Source organism: Seriola dumerili, unplaced genomic scaffold (genome assembly GCF_002260705.1).
Source record: "Seriola dumerili isolate Sdu_G_001 unplaced genomic scaffold, Sdu_1.0 BDQW01000592.1, whole genome shotgun sequence".
NCBI classification, from domain to species: domain Eukaryota; kingdom Metazoa; phylum Chordata; class Actinopteri; order Carangiformes; family Carangidae; genus Seriola; species Seriola dumerili.
This window is the reverse complement of record NW_019174847.1, coordinates 192,946-215,633: the sequence shown is the minus strand read 5'-3', so window position 1 is coordinate 215,633 and position 22,688 is coordinate 192,946. Positions and strand designations below refer to the sequence as shown.

Genomic DNA, 22,688 nt, shown 5'->3' with positions numbered 1-22,688 from the left:
AAAGGGGACAGAGGTGTGAGTTTACAGCCTCCTCAGGTTTCAACACACATTCAGGTCTGAGGACTTCCTGCTGTATACACTGTACATCAGCTCACCTGCCGCAGGTGAGTTAAAGAAGTTAGAGGGACAACAACACGACACCACGCTGATGACATCACAGAAACAAGACGGAACACAGGAAGTCTAGGTCCCGGCCCAGAGCAGGTCACCTGTCTTCATTCTGCACAGACAGACACACCTGTCTGAGAAAAACTACAACCAAGGGAAACTACAGTTCACAGAATTCAACACTGACTCCAGAAGACAAACACAGTAATGTAAAGATAAATAAACCTCAAACACAGACACACCTGGACTCACCTGTATCTCAGCTCAGTCAGCCTGTTCCAGCTGCAGTCACATCTCTGACCTTTGACCTCAAGGATCATATTCAGATTTTAAACTGATGTGACACATTTGTCCACTCCTCTTATTCAGTTTGAACCTCCACCTCACCTTTCACCTTGTCAGGTGACCTCAGCCCCCCCCCACAGGCTGCACAGCTTATTACAACCAGGTTCACAGTCAGGGTCAGTGTTTAATCCACCAGTCAGTCTGCAAACAACCTGATACCTTATACACAATATACACACACACAGTTTGTAGCTTTGTTTCTGTCTGAAGCAGTGACATCATCGGTGTCTGAATGAGAAGCTCTGCTCTACCACACACACACAAAACAGACAAGAACCCGTGAACGTTGGAAAGACTTTTATTTATTTATTACAGTATTTAAGGAAACACCCTGAGAGACAGAAGCTAAGAGGGTTGGCCATGACAGGAGCAGCTACCGAGTCCAGTACGGAGACAGTTGGGGTGTTTGTGTGTGTGTGTGTGTGTGTGTGTGTGTGTGTGTGTGTGTGTGTGTGTGTGTGTGTGTGTGTCTCTCTCTCTCTACAGGTTGAGGTTGGTGGCTCCTGATCCTTGACATTCGATGATGTGGTTGACATTACTGCTCAGCTCGTCCTCACACTTTGTTATTGAGAACTTTGCCTGAAAACAGAAAAACAAAAACGTGTTAATCCAGGTGAATACACCTGAAAGCAGTGAACTCATCACTGTCAGAACCATCATACTGATTCATGTTGTATTTAAATGTATGAAGACTTTACAGAGCCTCAGAGCAACCTAAGAAGACTGATGAGGATGTCTGGGTAAATGTTGATGTTAAATAAACTTTGTTTGTTTTTATATTTGTATGTATATTGTACATTTATATTTATACATTTAAAGTGAAACTTCCCTGACGACTTTAAATTAAAGAATTTTTATTCTTTCAATCGTCTTTACTGAACAGGAACCAATCAGTTATCCTGCTGATACCAATGAATGAATTGATGAATGGATGGATGGATGGATGAATGAATTGAAGAATGAATTGATGGATGGATGAAAAGATGAATTGATGGCTGGATCGATGTATGGCGCGAGCTGTGTCTGACCTGAGTGAGCTGCTCTGCGATGTGGATGGCCGTCTGTGTGTGCAACGTCACGGCTCCTGTTCGAATCCGAGACGTTCCCTTTGCCAACGCCATGAAGATGATGAGCTGAGGAGGAAGAGGAGATCAGGGTTCAGAGTGAGGTCAGAGTGAGGTCAGAGTGAGGTCAGAGTGAGGTCAGCAGGTGTGTGGCTCACCTGGTCCTGCAGGAACTCATCCACACAGCCGTTGTGTCTGATGTTTCTCAACAACATCTCAGCAGCTTCAATACCAACTTTATCTGCATACACACCTGAAACACACACACACACACACACACACACACACACACGTGAGTATACATGTTTACCTGGCTGTCTGTTCACACCTTCCTGGTTGAAACTCTCAGGTGTTTACTTTGGTACAAAGACCAGACTTAATACATTTAACCAAAAACCAATAGACATTTCAATGTCAGTTAATTAGTAAAAAATTAACAGTGTAGATCAGTTTAATAGTATATTATGGTATACAATAATAAATCTCAGGTGTGTGTGTGTGTTGCTGCCTCCTGCGATCTCTCAGGTGACATCCTCACCTTTCTTCCCCAGAGCTGAACCTGCAAACAGACAACCTGTCGACGACTCAGCGATGATTCTGAAACACAGACGGACCAATCAGAGCGCAGCAGCTAAGGAGGCTGTGATTTCCGCTAGCCACATGTTGGCGGCCCCTCCCCTTCTGCTACGTAGCCAAGATGGCGACTGTTATAGTTGTCAGTGTGACAAAAGTAACTGTGAGTATGGAAGTATGTGAATTGAGACACAGCAATAACCTCAATGATGCTGCATTCACTTCATGTGGGAAAAACAAAGATTGACAGTTACAACTACAGAAAACATTCTGCAGTACAATTGAATTTTCAGTGGTATTCTGTTTAAAGGTTATTTCCTATCCTTCTCCCTCACAGTGAACACAGCATGGACAGTGATGTCAGCAGGTGATGTCAGCGGGTGGGGGCTTACATGATGCCGTTGCCGTTACCATAGGCCTTTTCTTTTTCCTGCAGCGGCTGGATGTTGATGTAAAGTTCTTTGATTTCCTTCCTGATGGTTCTGACAGCAGCAGTCGACATGTCTTTAGCCAACTGAAGACGCACAACAAAAAATACAGCTACAGTCAGCACCATACAACACCAAGAACTACAGTCAGCACCACACAACACCAAGAACTATAGTCAGCACCGTACAACACCTAGAACTACAGTCAGCACCACACAACACCAAGAACTATAGTCAGCCCCGTACAACACCTAGAACTATAGTCAGCACCGTACGACACCTAGAACTACAGTCAGCCCCAAACAACACCTAGAACTGCAGTCAGCACCAGACGACACAGAGCTAGAGTCAGCACCACACAACACCAAGAACTATAGTCAGCCCCGTACAACACCTAGAACTATAGTCAGCACCGTACGACACCTAGAACTACAGTCAGCCCCAAACAACACCTAGAACTGCAGTCAGCACCAGACGACACAGAGCTAGAGTCAGCACCACACAACACCAAGAACTATAGTCAGCCCCGTACAACACCTAGAACTATAGTCAGCACCGTACGACACCTAGAACTACAGTCAGCCCCAAACAACACCTAGAACTGCAGTCAGCACCAGACGACACAGAGCTAGAGTCAGCACCACACAACACCAAGAACTATAGTCAGCCCCGTACAACACCTAGAACTATAGTCAGCACCGTACGACACCTAGAACTACAGTCAGCCCCAAACAACACCTAGAACTGCAGTCAGCACCAGACGACACAGAGCTAGAGTCAGCACCACACAACACCAAGAACTATAGTCAGCCCCGTACAACACCTAGAACTATAGTCAGCACCGTACGACACCTAGAACTACAGTCAGCCCCAAACAACACCTAGAACTGCAGTCAGCACCAGACGACACAGAGCTAGAGTCAGCACCACACAACACCAAGAACTATAGTCAGCCCCGTACAACACCTAGAACTATAGTCAGCACCGTACGACACCTAGAACTACAGTCAGCCCCAAACAACACCTAGAACTGCAGTCAGCACCAGACGACACAGAGCTAGAGTCAGCACCACACAACACCAAGAACTATAGTCAGCCCCGTACAACACCTAGAACTATAGTCAGCACCGTACAACACCGAGAACTACAGTCAGCACCATACAACACCAAGAACTACAGCATCGCACGTAAACGTGAGCAAGGGAAAGTTTGGTGTGGGAACATATCGAGCTGAAAAATAACAAAGCACATTGTAAACATTGCAACGCCGTTTACAAGCGCCGTAGCTTTGGCTTGTTATTTGTGAAGAGATTTGGCTCAGAGCCTCAGGCCCCGCTGCCTTTAGGAGCGCTAAATATCTTTTTTGTTCTGTTTAAAAGTTAAACTATTAAACTTTAACTGCCTTGTTTAAGAGGATTGTTGTTGGACTATAATTTCTTCTTGGAATAAAGATTTCGATGAAGAAAAAGAGGCTCTCTTTTTTCCAGATGATCGACCAAGGAAATTACCTGCGCCCTTCCCTAGTCAGCACCATACAACACCAAGAACTACAGTCAGCACAACAAAAACCCAGCTGTATAATCACAGTGATGTGTGCTGTGGTGTAACTTTACTTTGAAGGGCAGTACTCCAGCGACGAACGCTCTGCCGTGGATCTTGGTGATGTTTCCTCTCTCCGTCATGGTGACCGGCAGCAGCTCTTTCACCGGGTTCACTGTCACCATCACCTCACCTCCACCTTTAGGGTAGTAACCCCTGAGAGACACACACAGAGTGAGACAGACAGACAGACACACACACACGCAGCTGTAATGTCTGTAACAGTGGACAGTAGACTGACCTCATTCTGATGTCACAGTCAAAATGGACTCCAAACTTCTCCACAATGGGTTTAAACACCTGAAGAAGAAAAACACAGATTCATTGATCAGAACATGTCAGGATAAGCTGATCAGACTGATCACTGATCAGTGAGTCAGCAGATCTTCTAGTCTGTCTGCAGTGTGTGTGTGAGACCTTGACAGTGTAGTCGATCTGAGGAGCCATCTCAGCGTTGGTTCCTCCCTTCAGACAGAGCTGTGAGGAGGCATCAGCAAACAGAGCACAGGGCAGAGCGACCTGCAGCAGCAGACACACACTCCTGACAGACACACACACACACACACACACACATCAGGTTTTGTAAAGAACCCTAAACTACTGTCTCATGTGGATGATGTCATCCAGTCATCCGTCTGAAACTGTCCCATCCACCAATCCTCCATAAAAACCCGATCCTCCTGGAGGACCCGTGCCCCCCCTCAGACCACTTGTCTGACAGATCCAGTCTCACCCTGCTGTCTGTGTGTCGGCGGTGTGGTTTGCAGATTGGATCTTTCCTGGAGTCAGACTGATGTCGGTGGAGCCGATGCTGGCTCCCTGCAGACTGCCAGAGCACAGATCTGAGACCAGTTGTAGGCCGCTCAGGTGCTGCGGTCTGAACACATACACACAAAATTTGAACACAACAAACATTTTCAAAAACACATCGTACATAATCTAAAACCTGTTTCACAGTCATTTTGTCCAAAATCTGAAAGATCACTGAAAACCAAGGATGCCTCAAACTAACGATGTTTACTTCACACTGTTGTTGCTGCTCCTCCGTATGAAACTAGAAATCCTCATGAAGCAGAAACTGGATTCACAAAGTTTTCTTTTTTGCTTTTTTGTTTTTTACACAGGAAACTGAAATCAGAGCTTTTAAAGCAGCAATATCTAATCAATAAAATCAAATTTATTTAATTGGTTCCCGGCTGCTTGATGACGCCATTCACGGACTTTTCTGGAAGAAAGACTGCGGCAGAGAATCAGAAAAATAACTTCAAGTCTCTGTTAAAGTTTCATGAATTTAGAGCCGCTGTGATCAGAGTGATGATACCGAATTAAAAAGCGTTTTTTACTGAGTGTCTGAATATCTGTGCCCAGATTCAGGAGTTGTGTGTGTTGATTGACAACTCAGATATTCTTATTATACATGAATTTTGAATGGAGTCTGGTTGGCGTCTCGTTTCCCAGCAGCAGTGAAGCGGGAGGCGTTTGATGAACAGAAAGAGGCCTGAGATCAGAGCGGAATAAAAGAATGAACAACACCAGTAACGGAGCGTTTATTGTTCTCTGTGGACATCTGCTAACTAAGTTAGCCAACGACTCAACTTTAATGAATAGGCTAACATTAGCCTGTTAGCCGCGGGGCTGCCTCCTCACCTGATCCCCGGTGTGCTCCTGCCGGCTCGGACTTTGGAGATTTTGATTGCGGAACCGGTGATGCAGCTGAGCGCCGCGGAGACTCTCAGGATCTGTCCGCCCTGCAGAGAACCGACACCGGGAAACAGAACAGACATCATTGAGCTCAGCACCGGCATCTCCCGGCTGCTACCCGCCGCCGTTAGCCTTGTGTTAGCGCGTTAGCAGCGCGGAATATTTCTCCGGTAAACAAATTGCGATTACTCACTCCCTCCATCACGCTGCCGTCGATCTCCTTCGCCGCCGCCACAGCCGCCGCCACCGGGTCCATTTTCGCTCACAACACCAAACTTTCACTTTTACACAGAAACGTGATGGTAGCACCGAGCCGCTCTCTTCTTCTTTTGCTTCTTCTTCGGTTGAAACTTCTCGCTGTGCGCTACAGCCCTTTCCGACTGCCTTCAAAATAAAATCCAGTTATTGTTCCGATGATATAAAATAAACTGCTGATAAATGTTCATCTAGTTTTGTTCAAATCACTTTTTCATGAAGCCAAAGTTATTAAGTTATTATGTTTCTATAAATGTAGGAGGCGCGTTAATTTCTAACTTGATAGAAATATCAAAAATATCTTTTAGTGGTGTGTCGTGTACAGCAAATAGTTCACGTTTTCAAGTTTAATATTAATCCTGATCATTTTATATTTTTTTAATAGTTATTGCAATTTGAAACCTATCCTTTAAGATATTGTTTCAAAATATTTTCATCAGCCAACCAGCAGGTGACAATATCTCCCCTCTTTATCTTTTAATGTCATTACAATTTTTAAGTTAAGTTGCTAACATTTCTTTGACTAATCTAAACAAATAAATGAAATGAGCCAACCCCGAGGAATTGCTACATTAATCTTAAAGCTGTGAGTGGTGCCATTAGGTAGTATGACACGGCTGCTAATATTCTGATAAAGTCCACTAATTAAATTTCTAAATTTAATTTCAAAATCAAAATGTTTCAGCATCAAACAGAAAAATAAAAGAAATCTATTATAAAATAAATGGGTTTTCTCTTTTAATAAAATCAATGAAAGAAATGTATAAAGTTACTGAGGTGACTGCAAAAAAAGTTAAATCTGTAGGGTTTGAACTACTTGCTGTTCTTCCGCTAACCGCTGGGTGGCAGCGTTACGGCAAATCCGCCAGAGACGAAGAGGAAGAAGACTCTGCGCGCTGATTGGCTGCTGAGAGGGGCGTGCGGTTGTGACGTGTGGAGGAGAGGAAAGATGGCGGCGGTGACCAGAGGCTCGTTCAGTGCGCTCAGACGGCTGGTGAGGAAAAAACCCGATTCATGTTTAAAAGTTTAGATGGTTAAACGTTTAAAACGGTCTGATGCTAACGTCGAGCTAATGTCATGTCATCACTCCGTCACCCGGATAGCTTCTTACCTTAGCCTGTTAGCTGCTGCTGCCGTGCTAACTCTGATGCTAATGCTAACTGGTTGAATTAAAAACAAACTGAAGCCACCACCGTGCTAACACACTGGTTATCAGTTAGCATAAGTTACCTTCAGCTAGCACCCTGCAAGCGAATCAGCTACCGGCTAACGGGCTCACTGAGGTTCTGTAGAAAGTAGTTCAGATCCAGATCTGAATCTGAGTCCACATGAAGCTTCTGAATTTAAATCAGTGTTCTGTGAAACTGACCTGTGTCCAGGTGAGCTCAGAGAGCTCTGTCACAGTGACACACCTGGACAACATGAACAGGTAAATCTTTTCTTCTTCAGTCAAACAACAAAACACCTGCTGAATCAGCCTGTGTAGTTTAGAACCAGAACAGAGCCAGAACCTGTCCTGTCTGTCTGTCCGTCCATCCCTGTCTGCCCTTGTCTGTCTGTCCCTGTCTGTCCCTGTCTGTCTGTCTGTCTGTCTGTTTGTTGTTTACCTGTACAGGTGATGTATCTTTGTCTGGTCTCTTTCTGTCAGCTGAGTCAGCAATACCGCCGCCGATGTTTCCGGCTGCAGAACTTCAGACCGGTCCGGAATCTGCAGCCGCTCGCCTTCACCTGTGACAGAAACCTCCAGATGTTCAGCAGGAGGACGCTGCACTCCACTGCCGGTGAGTCCAGACCACCTGATACCTGCTGGTGTTTAAACCAAAACCTCTGCAGGTTTATTCTGTGTAGTCTGAAGTTCAGAGTTCAGACCTGGTTGGTCCAGATTCAGGTTTTCAGGAATCTAGTAAGCTGACAGGTGTTGAGTCCTCCAACCAGACTGTGTTACCTGTTACAGGTGTTTCCTGGTTTCTGGTGATGGAGTCTGTTCAGATTTTGTGTAATGACTCGGAGTTCAGAGAATCCAGACCAGCAGGTTTTATCACATAGTTCAGCTGGCAGATAAAATATAGGTCTCTTTGTGACCGGTCTCGATCTGATATCTATCTCTAGTCCATCAGTCCTGCTCCACCTGCAGTGTCACAAGAAGTGGTGATGATGTCACTGATGTCACTGTGTGTTTCTCCTGCAGTGAGTCGAGGACCTATCGTCCAGTTCAAGCTGTCAGACATTGGGGAGGGGATCATGGAGGTGACGGTGAAGGAGTGGTACGTACCAAGACCTCAAAACCACTGAGATCTTGAACCTTCAGGGACCCACAAACACTGTAGAGACCACAACATTCACTACATAGTCTACAGAGACCAGTAGAACAAAAACTACTGCCCAACCGATATTGGATTTTTGGGTCCGATACCAATATTGGGGAATAAAAACATTTCGATATATATAAACACTTGTGAAAAAGATATGTAATTAAAGCAGGATATTTTACAGTTTAACAATAATCTTTATTGTCCAAAATGACATCAGTGACTGAAGCAGTAAACTTCACTGGGAATTAGATAAAATAACTATAAATAAAAAACATATACATTATATATATTTGCTCTTATGTTTTTTATTTAACTCAAATGAAAACAAAGGACCAAATATACGTAATGTTGCCTGTATAACTTGATCCGAGCATTTCCACTGCATTATTGCTTCTTAATAGAAGTATTCATATCATCTCATATCAGGGAATACATGCGCAGACACCGATATATCTGTGATAGGCCAATATCGGCCGATAACATCAGCTGACCAATAAGTCAGTTGGGCTCTAACAAAAACCACCTGAGACCAGACACACTACTCCAAACTGTCTCCCTGAGACCAGTGAAACTACCAAAGACCCAGAAAAGTGACTTTTCCTTTCAAATGTACAGAAACTAGAAGAAGACCAGAGCGGGTCCTGGTCTACATGAGTCAGGTGTTGTTGTCCTGCAGGTATGTGAAGGAGGGGGACAAGGTGTCTCAGTTCGACAGTATCTGTGAGGTCCAGAGTGACAAGGCGTCCGTCACCATCACCAGCCGCTACGACGGCGTCATCAGAAAACTCTACTATGACGTGGACGCCACCGCGCTGGTGGGCAAACCGCTGGTCGACATCGAGACAGAGTCCGGTTCAGGTGAGACACCACATCCACACCTGGTTTTAGTCTGAACCAGGTCAGCTTTGTGTCCTGTGGTTCTGGTTTGATCCAGACTTGTTGTTCAGAGGTGATCCAGGAGGAGGACGTGGTAGAGACGCCGGCAATGGCTCGAGAAGAACACACCCACCAGGAGATCAAAGGTCACAAGACCCAGGCCACGCCCTCCGTGAGACGCCTCGCCATGGAGAACAACGTGAGTCTGTCCCCAGTCTGTCCTCAGTGTCCCCCGTCTGTCTCCAGTTTTCCCAGCTTGTCAAGTGTCCCCGGTCTGTCTTCAGTGTCCAGGACAGGACAGACTGTGTCTGGTTTAACTGGTCTGACTGGTCTGACTGGTGTGTCCTCAGATCAAGCTCAGTGAGGTGGTGGGGACGGGGAAAGACGGACGGATCCTGAAGGAGGACATCTTGAACTTCCTAGCGAAGCAGACGGGAGCCATCTTACCTCCGACCCCATTCCAGGAGATCCAGACTCCGGGTCCTGGTCCTGCCGCTGCTGCCAGGCCCGCGAGCACTCCGGCAGCCGTCACACCCCCACCCTCCACACCCAGACCTGTGTTTACTGGGAAGGACGTGACCGAGCCCCTGAAAGGTCAGAGGTCATTTCATCAGCAGCATGAAAACATGAGCACGTCTCGGGTTATTGATCATGTTTAACCAATCGATCAGTTCATTAATCGGTTCATCAATTGATCAGTTTGTTCATCAGGACAAAGTAAAATCTATTTTATTTCAGACCCTGAACTCTGATCTAGGTGATCTTTAGTTTCCCACAGGTCAGTTCTGTAACAGGCTCCGCCCACACCTGGTGAGTGAACCTGGACCATGTCTTCAGGTTGGACTTGAGTCTGAACAATCATTGATTACCTGTATCAGATAATCAACAATCATTGACCCCCCCCCCCAGGTTTCCACAGGGCGATGGTGAAGACAATGACGGCCGCTCTGATGATCCCTCACTTCGGTTACTGTGACGACGTGGACCTAAGCCGCCTGGTAGGTCTCAGGTCTGAGCTCAGATCTGTGGCTGAAGGTCGGGGGGTCAAACTCAGCTACATGCCCTTCTTCATCAAGGTATGACCCGAGGGCGGGAATAACCTCACTGCTGATTGGTCACATGTTCGGTGCTGACGTTAACGCTGCGCTCTCATTGGCTCAGGCTGCCTCTCTCAGCCTGCTGCACTTCCCCATCCTGAACGCCTCGGTGGACGAGGGCTGCCAGAACATCACCTATAAGGTAAAGACCCCAGTCCTCCACTGGTGTCAACCAGACCCTCCAGAGTCTAACAAAGACCTGTTTCCTGTCTCTGAATTAGTTTTGATCATTTATCTTTATCAAAAAATTATCCAGTTCAGATCTCCGGGACGCACAACTGCTGGGGGTTGTTGTTGTTGTTGCTGCTGTTGCTACTGTCGTTGTTGCCATGGTGATGACAGTGCTGTCTGTGCCTCAGGCGTCTCATAACATCGGGCTGGCGATGGACACGAGTCAGGGTCTGCTGGTTCCTAACGTGAAGAACGTGCAGCTGCTCAGTGTGTTTGAGATCGCTCAGGAGCTGAACCGGCTGCAGACTCTGGGTTCTGCGGGTCAGCTGGGAACCTCGGACCTGACCGGAGGGACTTTCACCCTGTCCAACATCGGCTCAGTAAGTCCAGCTGCACCTCAGCTACACCATCAGACTCCAGACCCGGTCTAACCTGAACTTGTTCTCTGGTTGTGGTCTAGATCGGAGGGACGTACGCCAAACCAGTGATCCTCCCTCCTGAGGTTGCCATCGGAGCTCTGGGAAAAATCCAGGTGGGTTCCAGACTTTTCCAGGATCATCAGAGTCAGAGCATCACATGAACACACGTGTGGCCGGCAGCCATTTTGTTTTCAGGTTGTCTGTACATCCGTCTCATTGTCATGGACACAATATCTCACTAACACCTTGATGGAACTTCTTCAAATTTGGTAAAAATGTCCTTGGACTCAAGGATGAACTGATTAGATTTTAGTGGCTAAAGGTCAAAGGTCAAGGTCAGAAAACACTTTTTAGCCATAACTCAAGACACACAAATGTTCATATTTTATATTTTATGTGACTCTGGATAAACAGGGATGTGACCTGAGACGAGTCTGAGTGGAGGAGGAGATTCTAGTTGTTACAGTGTCTTATTGTTGTTTGTCGTTGTTTTTTGTTGTTTCTTGTCGTCTTAAATTAAATCTCATGACGTCAGAAAACAAAGTTCGCTGACAAACATCAGAAATTTGATAAAAAAATCTCTTCTCATTGAGTTTGTGATAAGCCCCGCCCCCTCTGACCTCATCACTCTGTGTGTTCAGGTTCTGCCTCGATTCAGCACCGGTGGTCAGGTGGTCCCGGCTCACATCATGAAGGTCAGCTGGTCGGCGGATCACCGCATCATCGACGGAGCCACCATGTGTCGCTTCTCCAACCTGTGGCGGGAGTACCTGGAGAACCCGGCGAGCATGGTGCTGGACCTCAAATGAACGGGAACATTTCCCATCAGCCCCGGGAATGACGGAGACGCGACACTAACAGACCTTCACCCCTCCCCCCACCGTTTTTGCCGCCTTCATCTTCACCTTTTGTCATTTCCTTGTTGCCTTTGAGCGAGGCGGTGGGGGAGGGGTCAGCCTATCAATCATGTTGTTTCCATGACAACCAGTCACTCACAGCGGAGGTTAGAGGTAGTTAGTTTCGTTCAAGTGAACCAGGGTTCAACTCTTCAGGTTTAGACTGGTGGTCCCTCCTGGATCTGGATCCTCTCTGCAGGTGGGGTCAGGTGGGGTCAGGTGGGGTCAGGATGGAGGTCAGTGTGAGACCTGGAGTTCAGAGCTCAGGAGAGTCTGTTATTTGTTCTGGGCCTGAGGCTCGATTCACTGAGGGATTCATGGAATAATTTGAATTTGGTTCCTGGTTTTCCTCCTCAGTCAGAGACGGGTCTGACCTGACCCCCTCTGAGTCCTGGACTGGACCACATTAGAAGAGGTCCCTTTGGGTGGGCACAATAATCAAATAATTATCATAATAAATAATCAATAAAACACTCTGATGAGTCGAGTGAAAGTTAACTGGAGGAAAATCTATTTTGAAAATCACAGGAAGCAGGTTCAGATCATGTGATCGAGTCAAAAGCTCCAGAACAGCTACTAAATGGACCCAGAGTCCACCTGAAGGAGCTGGTCTGAGGTTAGTCCTGGGTCATGAGACCAGTTCATCAGAGTCCGGTCTAATGGTTCCAATCCGTTCAGCTGTCAATTGCATGACGGAGGTTCAGCAGGACTGGATTGGTTCTGGATGTGGTCTGTCTTGTATATAAATGAACCAGTGGTGGACCTGCTGTGTCTCAGGTCCCCGATGGCTCCTGAACCACAAAGTGCCGTCTGACCCTCTGTCTCCTGTAGGAGCCAGCAGGTTCTCTTCAGAACCTTCCTGTTCTTCAGACTTACTGTTCTCTGTGTTTGGTCTCCAGCTCCTGAGGGAAGACCTGGTTCTGTAGCTGCTAAATGTCCCCCTTTCTTCACCAGCTGCCCCCTGACTGGTCTCTGGTTTCTTGTCTCTGGTCCTGGTGTGGAGATCATGTGATCAGCTCTTCTTCCTCTACGAATCTGTCATTAAGTCCTGTATCTTCCTGAAGCAGCCAGAGCTTTCAGCTGTTCCTCCTTGACTTCCTCTGTGTCCTGGTGGCTGCTGGGTAACGATGGTGTTGGTGTTAAGTTACATGATGTTTGTTTGTCTCGTGTGATGAAATTTTTTTGTTGACTCTGATGTGGCGTGGTTTTGTGTTGGGATGTGGATCAGGATACTGGTCCCGGTCTCTGACATCGAAGCGTTTGAACCCTGGTGAAAAACTGAATAAAGTTGAAGTGCACAAACTTAAAACCCTGAGTCAGTGAGTCTGTGATGAGTTCATGTTCAATCAGAGATGATGGTTAAATTCACTTTTTCTTTCTCTCTCATATATTTACTGTTTACTCATTAATAATCACATATTTAATGATATTTTGATGTAAAATGATTGTCATGTGACTGTCAGCTGGCCATGTGACTGTCGTTGGGTCATGTGAACTGGAGGCTAAAATTATCCAGCAGCAGATCTGAGGTCAAATTTCAGCTGAAGAGAGACAGCATGGAGGACGACAACTGCTGCTGTGCTACGACAAGGTGAGAGCTGATTCCGCAATACTGCAGTACTACAACACTACAGTAATATACTACAATACTGCAGTACTACAGTACTGTTATACTACAATACTGCAGCACTACAATAATATACTACAATACTGCAGTACTACAACACTACAATAATATACTACAATACTGCAGTACTACAGTACTGTTATACTACAATACTGCAGTACTACAACACTACAGTAATATACTACAATACTGCAGTACTACAGTACTGTTATACTACAGTACTACAACATTACAACACTACAATAATATACTACAATATTAAAAATACAACCATCTAGTGTGACAAAGTGTCTGTTCACTCAGGAAAAACTGACAATAAAATAAGGATGAATAATTATAGAAATAATTCAAACTGAAGCTGAAGAGGAAACTTTTACCGCGTCTGTTAATATTTCTTATTAAGAAAATAAAATATTCACAGAAATTACACAAATTTAAATTAAGTAAAACAAATTATGCTGTAATATAGTAAATATATAAATATCTTAATTTAAATATTTCTAAATATTTTTATTGTCAGAGATAATCAGGCCTCAACTGCTAAGTAATGGTTTCAAACATTTAGTTTTTTTTTGTCTTTCATAGTTGAGCTCATGTATTTATTTACTTCTTAAAGTTTGCTGTTTTAAAATAAATATAATTTTTACTATATAGATAAAATGGAATATTTCTCTCTGCTCTAATAATAAATAATCACCAATAACAGGATGATCAGAGGGAGGACGACACTGCAGCTCAGAGGTTAGGTCATCTCACCTGTTCACCTGTGCACTACGACATCATCATGGTGGGCGTGGCTGTGTGCAGCTCCATCAGCTCCGTTAAAGCTTTGTGGGAGAGCAGGATCAAGAGGAGGAAAGAGGAGCAGGAGGAGGAGGAAGAGCAGAGGAGGAGGAGGGCAGTCAGAGGCGGGGCTACTGGCAGGTCAGACTCTGCCCACTCTTTGTTTTATTGGTTAAATGTTTTTACTGGGTCTAAACTCTTGTTTCCATCTCACACCTGCTGAGTGAGTTCACTCAAAATGATTGATAAACTTCTCACCCTCAATGGCCGCCATCTTGGCTCTATGTAATACACAGTACTACATGTGTACTGAGTACACAGAGCACTACATGTGAGTGTACTGAATACACAGTACTACATGTGTACTGAGTCCAGGTCGGGTCTCTGACGTCCTGGTTCTGGTGTCTGGTCCAGACTCAGTGTAGGGGTCTGGGAGGACCGGGCATCTCTGGCTCGACTCCAACAGAAGCTGCAGACAGAAGACGGACGGCTGGTTCTCCGGATCGAACAGGAGGAGTGGAAGGTAACATCCTCCAGGAACAGACTGTCCTGGTCTGGTCCCAGGACCACATCTGATGTGGTTCTCTGGTTGTCATATTTGTTATGTCTCCAGTCTTTGCCAGGCTGTCTGGTCCAGCTCACTCAGGTCCAGGAGTGGCAGATCCACCGGACCGGACTGCTCAAGATCCCTCACTTCATCTCCAGCTTCCAAAACCTTCTGGTTCTCGATCTGTCCCGCAACGGGGTCACCGAAATCCCCCGAGAGATCGGTCAGTATGACCCCCCCACTTCCACTGCAGATTGGAGGGTGTAGATCCTGTAGCTTGTCTCAGTGAGTTGAGTTTTACTGGTGTCATGGTCCTGGTCACAGGGAAGTTGACCCGGCTCAGAGAGCTGCTGCTGAGCTACAACAGAGTCCAGTTTGTTCCTGAAGAGCTGAGCTGCTGTGAGAGTCTGGAGAGGCTGGAGATCGCCATGAACCGGCACCTGGACCACCTGCCAGACCAGGTATGAACCAAAACCTAAACCAGATTCTAAATAAGGGACCAAACCTAAATTCTGACCAGTGAGTGTAGACCTGATCCTACAGAGGGTCTGATCCAGCTGATCTGAGGTCTGTTCTGTCCCCTGAAGTTCAGAAAGCTGAAGAAGCTGCAGCACCTGGATCTGTCCATGAACGACTTCACCTGCCTGCCGGACTGCGTGGTCGGACTGCCGGAGCTCGAGTGGCTCGACATGGGAGGGAACCGACTGCAGCACTTACCTGAGGACATACACAGGTGGGTGAAGGAGGACAGCGACATAATCTGAGCCCCACCACCAGCCAATCAACAGTGAGATATGTGTGTCCTCAGGATGGAGAAGCTGCACACTCTGTGGCTGCAGAGGAATGAGCTCGAGAGGCTCCCAGATAACATCAGCAGGATGGACAGTCTGGACACCCTGGTCCTCAGCTGCAACAAACTGAGAGACATCCCCTCTTTGATGGAGGACATGTCCAAGCTCAGGTCAGTCTGTCCTCAAACATGACTCAGTCCGACCGACCTCAGGCTGACCAGAGGTCGGTCTTTCCACCGTCTTTTGTCTTTGTTTCTGAGCAGGTTTGTGAATTTCCGGGACAACCCTCTGACTCTGGACGTGGCTCTGCCGTGCAGGAAGACGAAGGGCGAGGAAGATGAGGAAGATGATGACAGAGAGATGTTTGGACGAGAGTTCATGCAGATGTACATCCAGGAGGCGAGGAAGAGAGCATACGCTGTGCTCAACATGCACTGTGTCAACCGTTAGTACCAGCTCCTCCCCACGGCCAACACTGACACTGTAATACCTGAGTCCTCATGAGTCTGAGTCCTCATGGGTCTGAGTCTGAGTCCTCATGGGTCTGAGTCCTCATGAGTCTGAGTCCTCATGAGTCTGAGTCTGAGTCCTCATGGGTCTGAGTCCTCATGAGTCTGAGTCCTCATGAGTCTGAGTCCTCATGGGTCTGAGTCCTCGTGAGTCTGAGTCCTCGTGAGTCTGAGTCCTCATGGGTCTGAGTCCTCATGAGTCTGAGTCCTCATGGGTCTGAGTCTGAGTCCTCATGAGTCTGAGTCCTCATGGGTCTGAGTCCTCGTGAGTCTGAGTCCTCATGAGTCTGAGTCCTCGTGGGTCTGAGTCCTCGTGAGTCTGAGTCCTCGTGAGTCTGAGTCCTCGTGGGTCTGAGTCCTCGTGAGTCTGAGTCCTCGTGAGTCTGAGTCCTCGTGAGTCTGAGTCCTCAGGAGTCTGAGTCCTCGTGAGTCTGAGTCCTCGTGGGTCTGAGTCCTCGTGGGTCTGAGTCCTCGTGGGTCTGAGTCCTCATGAGTCTGAGTCCTCATGAGTCTGAGTCCTCATGGGTCTGAGTCCTCATGAGTCTGAGTCCTCATGGGTCTGAGTCCTCATGAGTCTGAATCCTCCTGAGTTTGAGTCTAAGTCTTTGTGAGTCTGAGTCCTTGTGAGTCTGAGTCCGACCATAAATCAAAGCCAGAGTAATTAAGCTGTGTCCTGTAAATGTCCGTCCTCGTCTCATTCAGTCTCTGTCAGAGACACTGAGCTCATCCAGAGTTTAACTGAGGCAAAGGTGGGACTCGAACTAGCGACCCTGTGATCAGAGGACGACCCACTGAGACACAGTCTGGTTCAAGTCCCAGTGACTTTCACCTTTGAACTTTATTCACATTGAGACATGAAGGTCTGATGTTCCTTCACTTTCTTCATGTTGATATAATGATGATAAAATAATTTCATGGTGAAAATCTTCTGAAATAAGATGAGATTGATTTTTGACTCTAAACAAACTGATAAAATACTCTAAAGTCAGTGTTCACTTACTAACTTTTTCCAGCCAGAGCTTTCAGCTGCTTCTCACAGTTAGATTTTCTGAAGGCAGCCAGGAGATACAGTTGAAAGCTCGTAAGTGAACCTGGATCTGATTCAAACGTCAGATGAATATTAACAGATATGTGATAACACTATTACTAATAACTAATAATTAATAATAATTAACAGACATCAAGTTTACATTAAAATATATATTTGATTTATGAACTAATTAGGGTTTAACCCTTAATTAATTAATTATAATAATAGTAATAATTTAATTAGGTTTAAGTTTTTTACTATAAAGTATTTGATTCTAAATAATTGTCTGATGTCTGACGTGTTTCTGTTCTGAATGTTTCAGAGTCCAACGACGAGGCTTCACATTAAAACAGTCGTCGCTGCGTTTCTTCTTCTGCAACTTTTTAAATCAAACAGGTTTTTACAGCAGCCACCATGTGACTCACAGACTCTGAGACAGTTTGTCATGTGACCACTTCACCTGCTCCTGTTTCCTGTTGTTACTCAGACTGTGAACATCAGTGAACTGTTCGAGGACATCAACTGAAAACACTTTAATACAAACTTTTAATACGTTCAGCCTGACGATGATTTTCACAATAAAATACTTTTTTTTTACAAACACAAACTCGTTTCTTTGAGTCGAGCTGCAGCTCATCATCAGTTCAGTTTTTCTGGTTGTGCAGATGAGTAATAACTGATCAGGAGGAGGAGGAGGAGGAGGAGGAGGAGGGCACGGCGGTCAGTAACATGTTCTCCAGAGTCGTCTGAGCATCGACGTATCGAGTCAGTTTGCTCTTGAATCCTTTTGCCCACAGGAAGTGGAGTCTGCCGCTGTCGATCAGAAGTTTACAGAGACGACCCACATGCTCCCGCTCACCTGCCGCCAGAAACCTGCAGACACACAGACACTCTGTTCAGGACCTTGTCAGGGCTCGGGACACCACCTGAAGGGGTCAGAGGTCAAATATTTACCCGTTCACAGCGTCCGTCTCCTCTGCTGCTTCGTGCACTTCATCGTCTCTTCCCTGATTGGTTGGATCCTGAGATGGATGGTTCTGATTGGTTGGTCTGAGTCCACATGTGGCCCAGCTGGACATTCGACAGAAAGCTGAGAACTCTGCAGCTCCGAGTCCTCGCTGCAGGAAGAACTGCTGACCCACGTAGTGACGCCACTCACAGCGATGGTGACAGCACAGCGCCACCGCCAGGCCGAGGACAGCACCAGAGCCAGGAACAAGGTCAGAGGCTGGTCCTGGTTGAGGTCCTGGATCATCAGAGAGAGAGCCAGAGTCTGGACCAGGGTCAGCAGCCAGTTCTGAGGTTTTGAGGCGTTTTGCCGGTGGTTCAGTCTCCCGGTCCAGTCCTGGTGTTTCCAACAAACAGCGCAGAGCCAGATCTAAGCACAGAAACCAGTTAATGTTCAGCGGGTCACCTGCACCTGTGGCAGCAGGTCAGTCAGTGTTAAAACCAGGAGTCAAGTCAGAACCAGAACCAAGTCAGGTCTGGGTTTGTTTCAGAGACCACTGTGGGTAACAGATCTGTTTTGGTTTCTAGTGTCAGGTTTCAACAATAGTGTCAGTGTGAGTGTCATGTGACTGACACAGCTGACAGCCAATCAGAGCTCAGAGTGCGAGGCAGACCGTTCTCACCTGTAGCTGCTCCACACAGGTGTTTCCCGACTCCGACTATCGGGAGCTTCTTCTGTCTGAGCAGAGGGACTTTACCTGAAAAATCAGGTCAGATCATGGGAGTTAAAACCATGAGCATGAGTTCAGAACTAAACCACCAGGGTCTCAGTGTTTGTCTCTTACTTAAATCCAGATGTTGAATGTCGACCTGCAGCCTCTCAAACTGAACTCCACCCTCCTGATGTTTCCCATCCACCTGGAGCAGAACAGAGAGCAGGTTTGGAGTTGTTTTGAGTCAGAGAGTCGGGAAGTCTGGACCAGGGAGTTTGGAGACTGGAGTCATGAGGTTTCTTTGTACCTTGAAGCGGGTGCTGCAGCGCTCCACCAGCAGCAACTGCAGGTCTTCACAGATCTTCAGGTGGTCGCGGGTCTTCAGGGCTTCGTGGATCCAGTGAGACAGTTTCCCTCGACCCGCTCCGAACTCCACAAAGCACCGTCCCCCTGCCAACAGTCCCAGCTCCTCCAGATGACCTAAGATAGAGGACTGGACACACGACAGGTCAGACAAGACCAGCTCCAGCTCCACCTCCTCAAGGGAGGCATGGCTTACAGACGTGTGTCACTACGGACTCATCAACCATTCACCTGTCCAGGATTTTACAAATACTGAGCTCATGAGTCTAGATCCACATTCCCCTTCTAGAACCTCCCACAACAAACAAAGTATGTTCTAAAAGGTGTGTACAGGTGTTTCAGGTGTTACTGTACCTGCTGTTTCAGGTGTTTGTGGGCGGAGTCTCCGTTTTTCGGGTTGCTGAGTTCCTCCTGGAGGACAGGGTGGGACAGAATGCTGTCCTCCGGGTCACACTGCAGTCCTATAACAACATCATTATTTTCCTACAGAAACAGTCAGACTGTGGAGTGCTTCACTGATACACTGACGAGATGCTGCTGTGACGTTTGATTTGCTGGATTTAGTCATGTCATGTCTGGTTATTTTATCTTAAGATCAGGAGGAAGACGAGTAGAATCAGCAGCTCACCTCTGACCGCTGTCCTCAGTTTGTCCAACAGAGACTCCAACTCTGTCCTGCTGCGCTCACACAGACTCACCTGGAACAGATAGATTAGCATTAGCAATGTTGTTGTTATTCAGTGTGTGCAGCAGAAGATCAGACGTTACCTGCTGCACAGTCTTGTCTCCATCAGCTGATCCAGCATTTATGTTCTCCACATAATAAACCTGAAGAACATAAAAAACACAGTCAAACTACAGTCAGACTACAGTTCAAATACAGTCAGACTACAGTTAAATTACAGCCAGACTACAGTTAAACTACAGTCAGACTACAGTTAAACTACAACCAGACTACAATTAAACTACAATCAGATTACAGTTAAACTCCAGTCAGAATACAGTTAAATTTCAGCCAGACTACAGTTAAACTACAGTCAGACTACAGTTAAACTACAACCAGACTACAATTAAACTACAATCAGATTACAGTTAAACTCCAGTCAGAATACAGTTAAATTTCAGCCAGACTACAGTTAAACTACAGTCAGACTACAGTTAAACTACAACCAGACTACAATTAAACTACAATCAGATTACAGTTAAACTACAGTCAGAATACAGTCACCAACAGATATGATGACAGTGACAGAGGAGACAGAGCAGAGTTGATACTCTGACATGAACACAGTGAGGACAGAGTGAGGAGTTTGTCTCACAGGCTTGTCTCTCTCTCTGGAGTTACATTTCCTCAGGTGTTTGTCCAGTTTGTCTTCACTCACAGTGCTGAAGCAACAAAAAAACACCAACACATAGAAATCATTTGACATGTTGTGAGTCAATAATCCTGCTGGTGATGCTGTGATCAATGAGTGATGCTGCTTCTGAGTCAATAAAAACTGATTTTATTTCATTCACAAGTAACTGTTTATTAACAGATCAATAATCTGATCATAAAGTGATTGATCAATAACTGACTGTTTGGGGTCCAGAGGACAGATGATCCTCCTGCTGCCACTTCTGCTTCCCTCCTCCTGGAAACGGGAGACAGAAAACAGAAAAACAGTGGTTGTTGTTATTTGAGAGCATTGTAGTTGTGTTGTTTGGGCAGTGGCGTTGAATCATTTACAGCCAGTGTCTCAGTGTTCAGTCATTTTAACATCAGGACCGACAGACGCTTTCCCACTGTGTAGTTAATTATCAGAAGGTCTTTCTATGGCTTGAAACTGTGTTTGAGCAGAATGTGGTCATAGTCTAGTTAAATGGTACATAAATACATTTAATTGGGTGACCAGATGTCCCCGTTTTTCAGGGATAGTTACCGTTTTTGGTGGCCTGTCCCTGGTTGGAGCTGTCCCCAGAAATGTCCCTGTTTTTAATGTTTGTAATTAAAAACAGACGTCTAACTTTGTGCTTGTTTTGGCCAACAGAGGGGATAAGCTGCTAACTATAGCATCTTCAGAAGTGAAGTTAAACCATCAAAATTGAGTTATCCAATCAGATTTTCCTTTTTTGTTGTCTCTAGGCAGAGAAAATGTTACCTGGCTCACTCATTGGTAAACTAACCGAAACAAACATACTTCAAACAAACTTTACGACTACTTCAAAGGTAGGTAGTCATTATTTTATCAGTCGGCCTTCATAATAGTTTATTACAACACAACAGTTACTGTGGTCGAATTACATGACTGTGCCCCCTTTTTATTTCATTGGTAAAAACATTGGGTATTTTAATGACATATTGACACCGATTTCAGATATCTGGCCACCTTAACATCTAAGCAATATTTAAATGTTTAAATGATATTTAAATGATATTTAAGTGGTATATAAACAAATCCTGTGTCTGCCTTTCTCAAACAAACTAATTGACCTGAGGATAAATATCTGACACAAACCGGCCACATGTTGTAAAAGGCCCAGACTTTGTAATAAAAAAAAAAACAGCTACACTTGCCTCCTGTCAGTGTCAGCGCCACCTGCTCACAGGTGTGTAGCTGTAACTGAAATACTGATTGTATTTGTCTCTAAACTCATTAAGAATAAAGTTTAAACTTTAATTCAGTCGAAGGAGCAGAGTTTGAGTCAGAAGATGAAATCAGTTTACAGCTGTTTGCCCTTCTGTCCTGTTGTTATCATGTTGTCTATGTCAGTGAACTCAGCCCGTGTCCATGAACTCACCATGGTCGCATGTTCTCCACAAAACGTTTTTCCTCTCCCGACGATCATTTTACAGAAACGGTTCTTTTTCTCCACGAAGAACCCACATCTACCGGGTGAAGGAGCCGCCATGTTGGAGGACACGGAGGTAGCAGAACTTCCATGCTGCATTCAGGTGCTCGCTGAGCTGTGGGAAATACCAAGGGACCACGATTAATATTAATAAGTGTTTGCTGTTTTTATAAAACGAACGAAACCTTTTATCCGGCCATAGATTCGGAGTTTAACACTCAGAATATTAAAACCAGTTTCAACTGAGATTAAAATGAGGAAAAGTGGTCAATGCTTTAACACCTTTTAGTTTTGATTGCATCACATCAAAAATGTAGGAAACTCTTTAAAAAAAAAAAAAAAAATGCCTCCTTATTTTCTGAACTTATTTATTGACCTGCAATTATTTTTTATTGTCAAGTACTTTGTTAATGTTTTACTAAATTTATCTCTTAATTGTTTGGTATGTATTGTTTAGTTTAGTTTTTTGAAACATTAGTTACATTTTTGTGTGTGTTCAATCCATTTATAAAATTGTAATTGAAGTTTAAGCCTTGTAATTTCTATTTTAACATAATTAATTTTTATTAATCAGTGTACTACAGAACTGCACAGTTCACAGCTGTGGACAACAAAAGATCAACACATTTCAACTGCAACTAAAAATAGCTGTGAATGGAAATAAGTATATTTCAACATTTCAACAAACAAACAAAAAACTT

General features: G+C 45.4%; 4 protein-coding genes across 4 annotated transcripts; 2 read left to right on the top strand and 2 right to left on the bottom strand.

The window, feature by feature from the left end:
• Nucleotides 1-743: 743 nt before the first annotated feature.
• On the bottom strand, nt 744-6,194 carry rtca (RNA 3'-terminal phosphate cyclase). Its single transcript, XM_022764903.1, has 11 exons — nt 6,012-6,194; nt 5,765-5,865; nt 4,851-4,994; nt 4,535-4,658; nt 4,359-4,417; nt 4,132-4,273; nt 2,483-2,604; nt 2,056-2,114; nt 1,676-1,770; nt 1,482-1,586; nt 744-1,032 (listed from the first exon to the last, which is right to left on the bottom strand). Exons 1-11 carry the CDS (start codon nt 6,072-6,074, stop codon nt 934-936), a joined length of 1,113 nt encoding a protein of 370 aa, XP_022620624.1. The 5' UTR covers nt 6,075-6,194; the 3' UTR covers nt 744-933.
• Nucleotides 6,195-6,972: 778 nt separating this feature from the next.
• Nucleotides 6,973-13,153, top strand: dbt (dihydrolipoamide branched chain transacylase E2). Its single transcript, XM_022764902.1, has 11 exons — nt 6,973-7,067; nt 7,722-7,854; nt 8,262-8,337; nt 9,062-9,243; nt 9,333-9,460; nt 9,612-9,855; nt 10,171-10,337; nt 10,423-10,500; nt 10,718-10,909; nt 10,990-11,061; nt 11,590-13,153. Exons 1-11 carry the CDS (start codon nt 7,023-7,025, stop codon nt 11,755-11,757), a joined length of 1,485 nt encoding a protein of 494 aa, XP_022620623.1. The 5' UTR covers nt 6,973-7,022; the 3' UTR covers nt 11,758-13,153.
• Nucleotides 13,154-13,407: 254 nt separating this feature from the next.
• lrrc39 (leucine rich repeat containing 39) lies at nt 13,408-16,042 on the top strand. The gene is made up of 8 exons (XM_022764872.1): nt 13,408-13,435; nt 14,178-14,391; nt 14,680-14,777; nt 14,868-15,024; nt 15,126-15,262; nt 15,389-15,534; nt 15,610-15,762; nt 15,856-16,042. Exons 2-8 carry the CDS (start codon nt 14,256-14,258, stop codon nt 16,040-16,042), a joined length of 1,014 nt encoding a protein of 337 aa, XP_022620593.1. The 5' UTR covers nt 13,408-13,435; nt 14,178-14,255.
• Nucleotides 16,043-17,697: 1,655 nt separating this feature from the next.
• On the bottom strand, nt 17,698-22,086 carry trmt13 (tRNA methyltransferase 13 homolog). The gene is made up of 11 exons (XM_022764871.1): nt 21,937-22,086; nt 20,734-20,789; nt 20,475-20,541; nt 19,924-19,983; nt 19,784-19,853; nt 19,510-19,616; nt 19,100-19,285; nt 18,925-18,997; nt 18,763-18,837; nt 18,086-18,509; nt 17,698-18,004 (listed from the first exon to the last, which is right to left on the bottom strand). Exons 1-11 carry the CDS (start codon nt 22,084-22,086, stop codon nt 17,812-17,814), a joined length of 1,461 nt encoding a protein of 486 aa, XP_022620592.1. The 3' UTR covers nt 17,698-17,811.
• Nucleotides 22,087-22,688: the final 602 nt, after the last annotated feature.

Excerpts from the sequence above, each read along its gene's own strand:
- trmt13 (XM_022764871.1), bottom strand. The coding sequence starts at position 22,086 with ATGCAGCATGGAAGTTCTGCTACCTCCGTGTCCTCCAACATGGCGGCT. Across the intron at positions 20,790-21,936 it reads GTGGAGAACATGCGACCATG|GAGGAGGGAAGCAGAAGTGG; the intron begins GTGAGTTCATGG and ends TCCCGTTTCCAG. Across the intron at positions 20,542-20,733 it reads TGTCCTCTGGACCCCAAACA|CACTGTGAGTGAAGACAAAC; the intron begins GTCAGTTATTGA and ends TTGTTGCTTCAG.
- rtca (XM_022764903.1), bottom strand. The coding sequence starts at position 6,074 with ATGGACCCGGTGGCGGCGGCTGTGGCGGCGGCGAAGGAGATCGACGGC. Across the intron at positions 4,659-4,850 it reads GCCGACACACAGACAGCAGG|GAGTGTGTGTCTGCTGCTGC; the intron begins GTGAGACTGGAT and ends TGTGTCTGTCAG. Across the intron at positions 2,605-4,131 it reads CTGGAGTACTGCCCTTCAAA|TTGGCTAAAGACATGTCGAC; the intron begins GTAAAGTTACAC and ends GTGCGTCTTCAG.
- dbt (XM_022764902.1), top strand. The coding sequence starts at position 7,023 with ATGGCGGCGGTGACCAGAGGCTCGTTCAGTGCGCTCAGACGGCTG. Across the intron at positions 8,338-9,061 it reads GAGGTGACGGTGAAGGAGTG|GTATGTGAAGGAGGGGGACA; the intron begins GTACGTACCAAG and ends GTTGTCCTGCAG. Across the intron at positions 9,856-10,170 it reads CGTGACCGAGCCCCTGAAAG|GTTTCCACAGGGCGATGGTG; the intron begins GTCAGAGGTCAT and ends CCCCCCCCCCAG.
- lrrc39 (XM_022764872.1), top strand. The coding sequence starts at position 14,256 with ATGGTGGGCGTGGCTGTGTGCAGCTCCATCAGCTCCGTTAAAGCTTTG. Across the intron at positions 15,025-15,125 it reads CGAAATCCCCCGAGAGATCG|GGAAGTTGACCCGGCTCAGA; the intron begins GTCAGTATGACC and ends TCCTGGTCACAG. Across the intron at positions 15,763-15,855 it reads GAGGACATGTCCAAGCTCAG|GTTTGTGAATTTCCGGGACA; the intron begins GTCAGTCTGTCC and ends GTTTCTGAGCAG.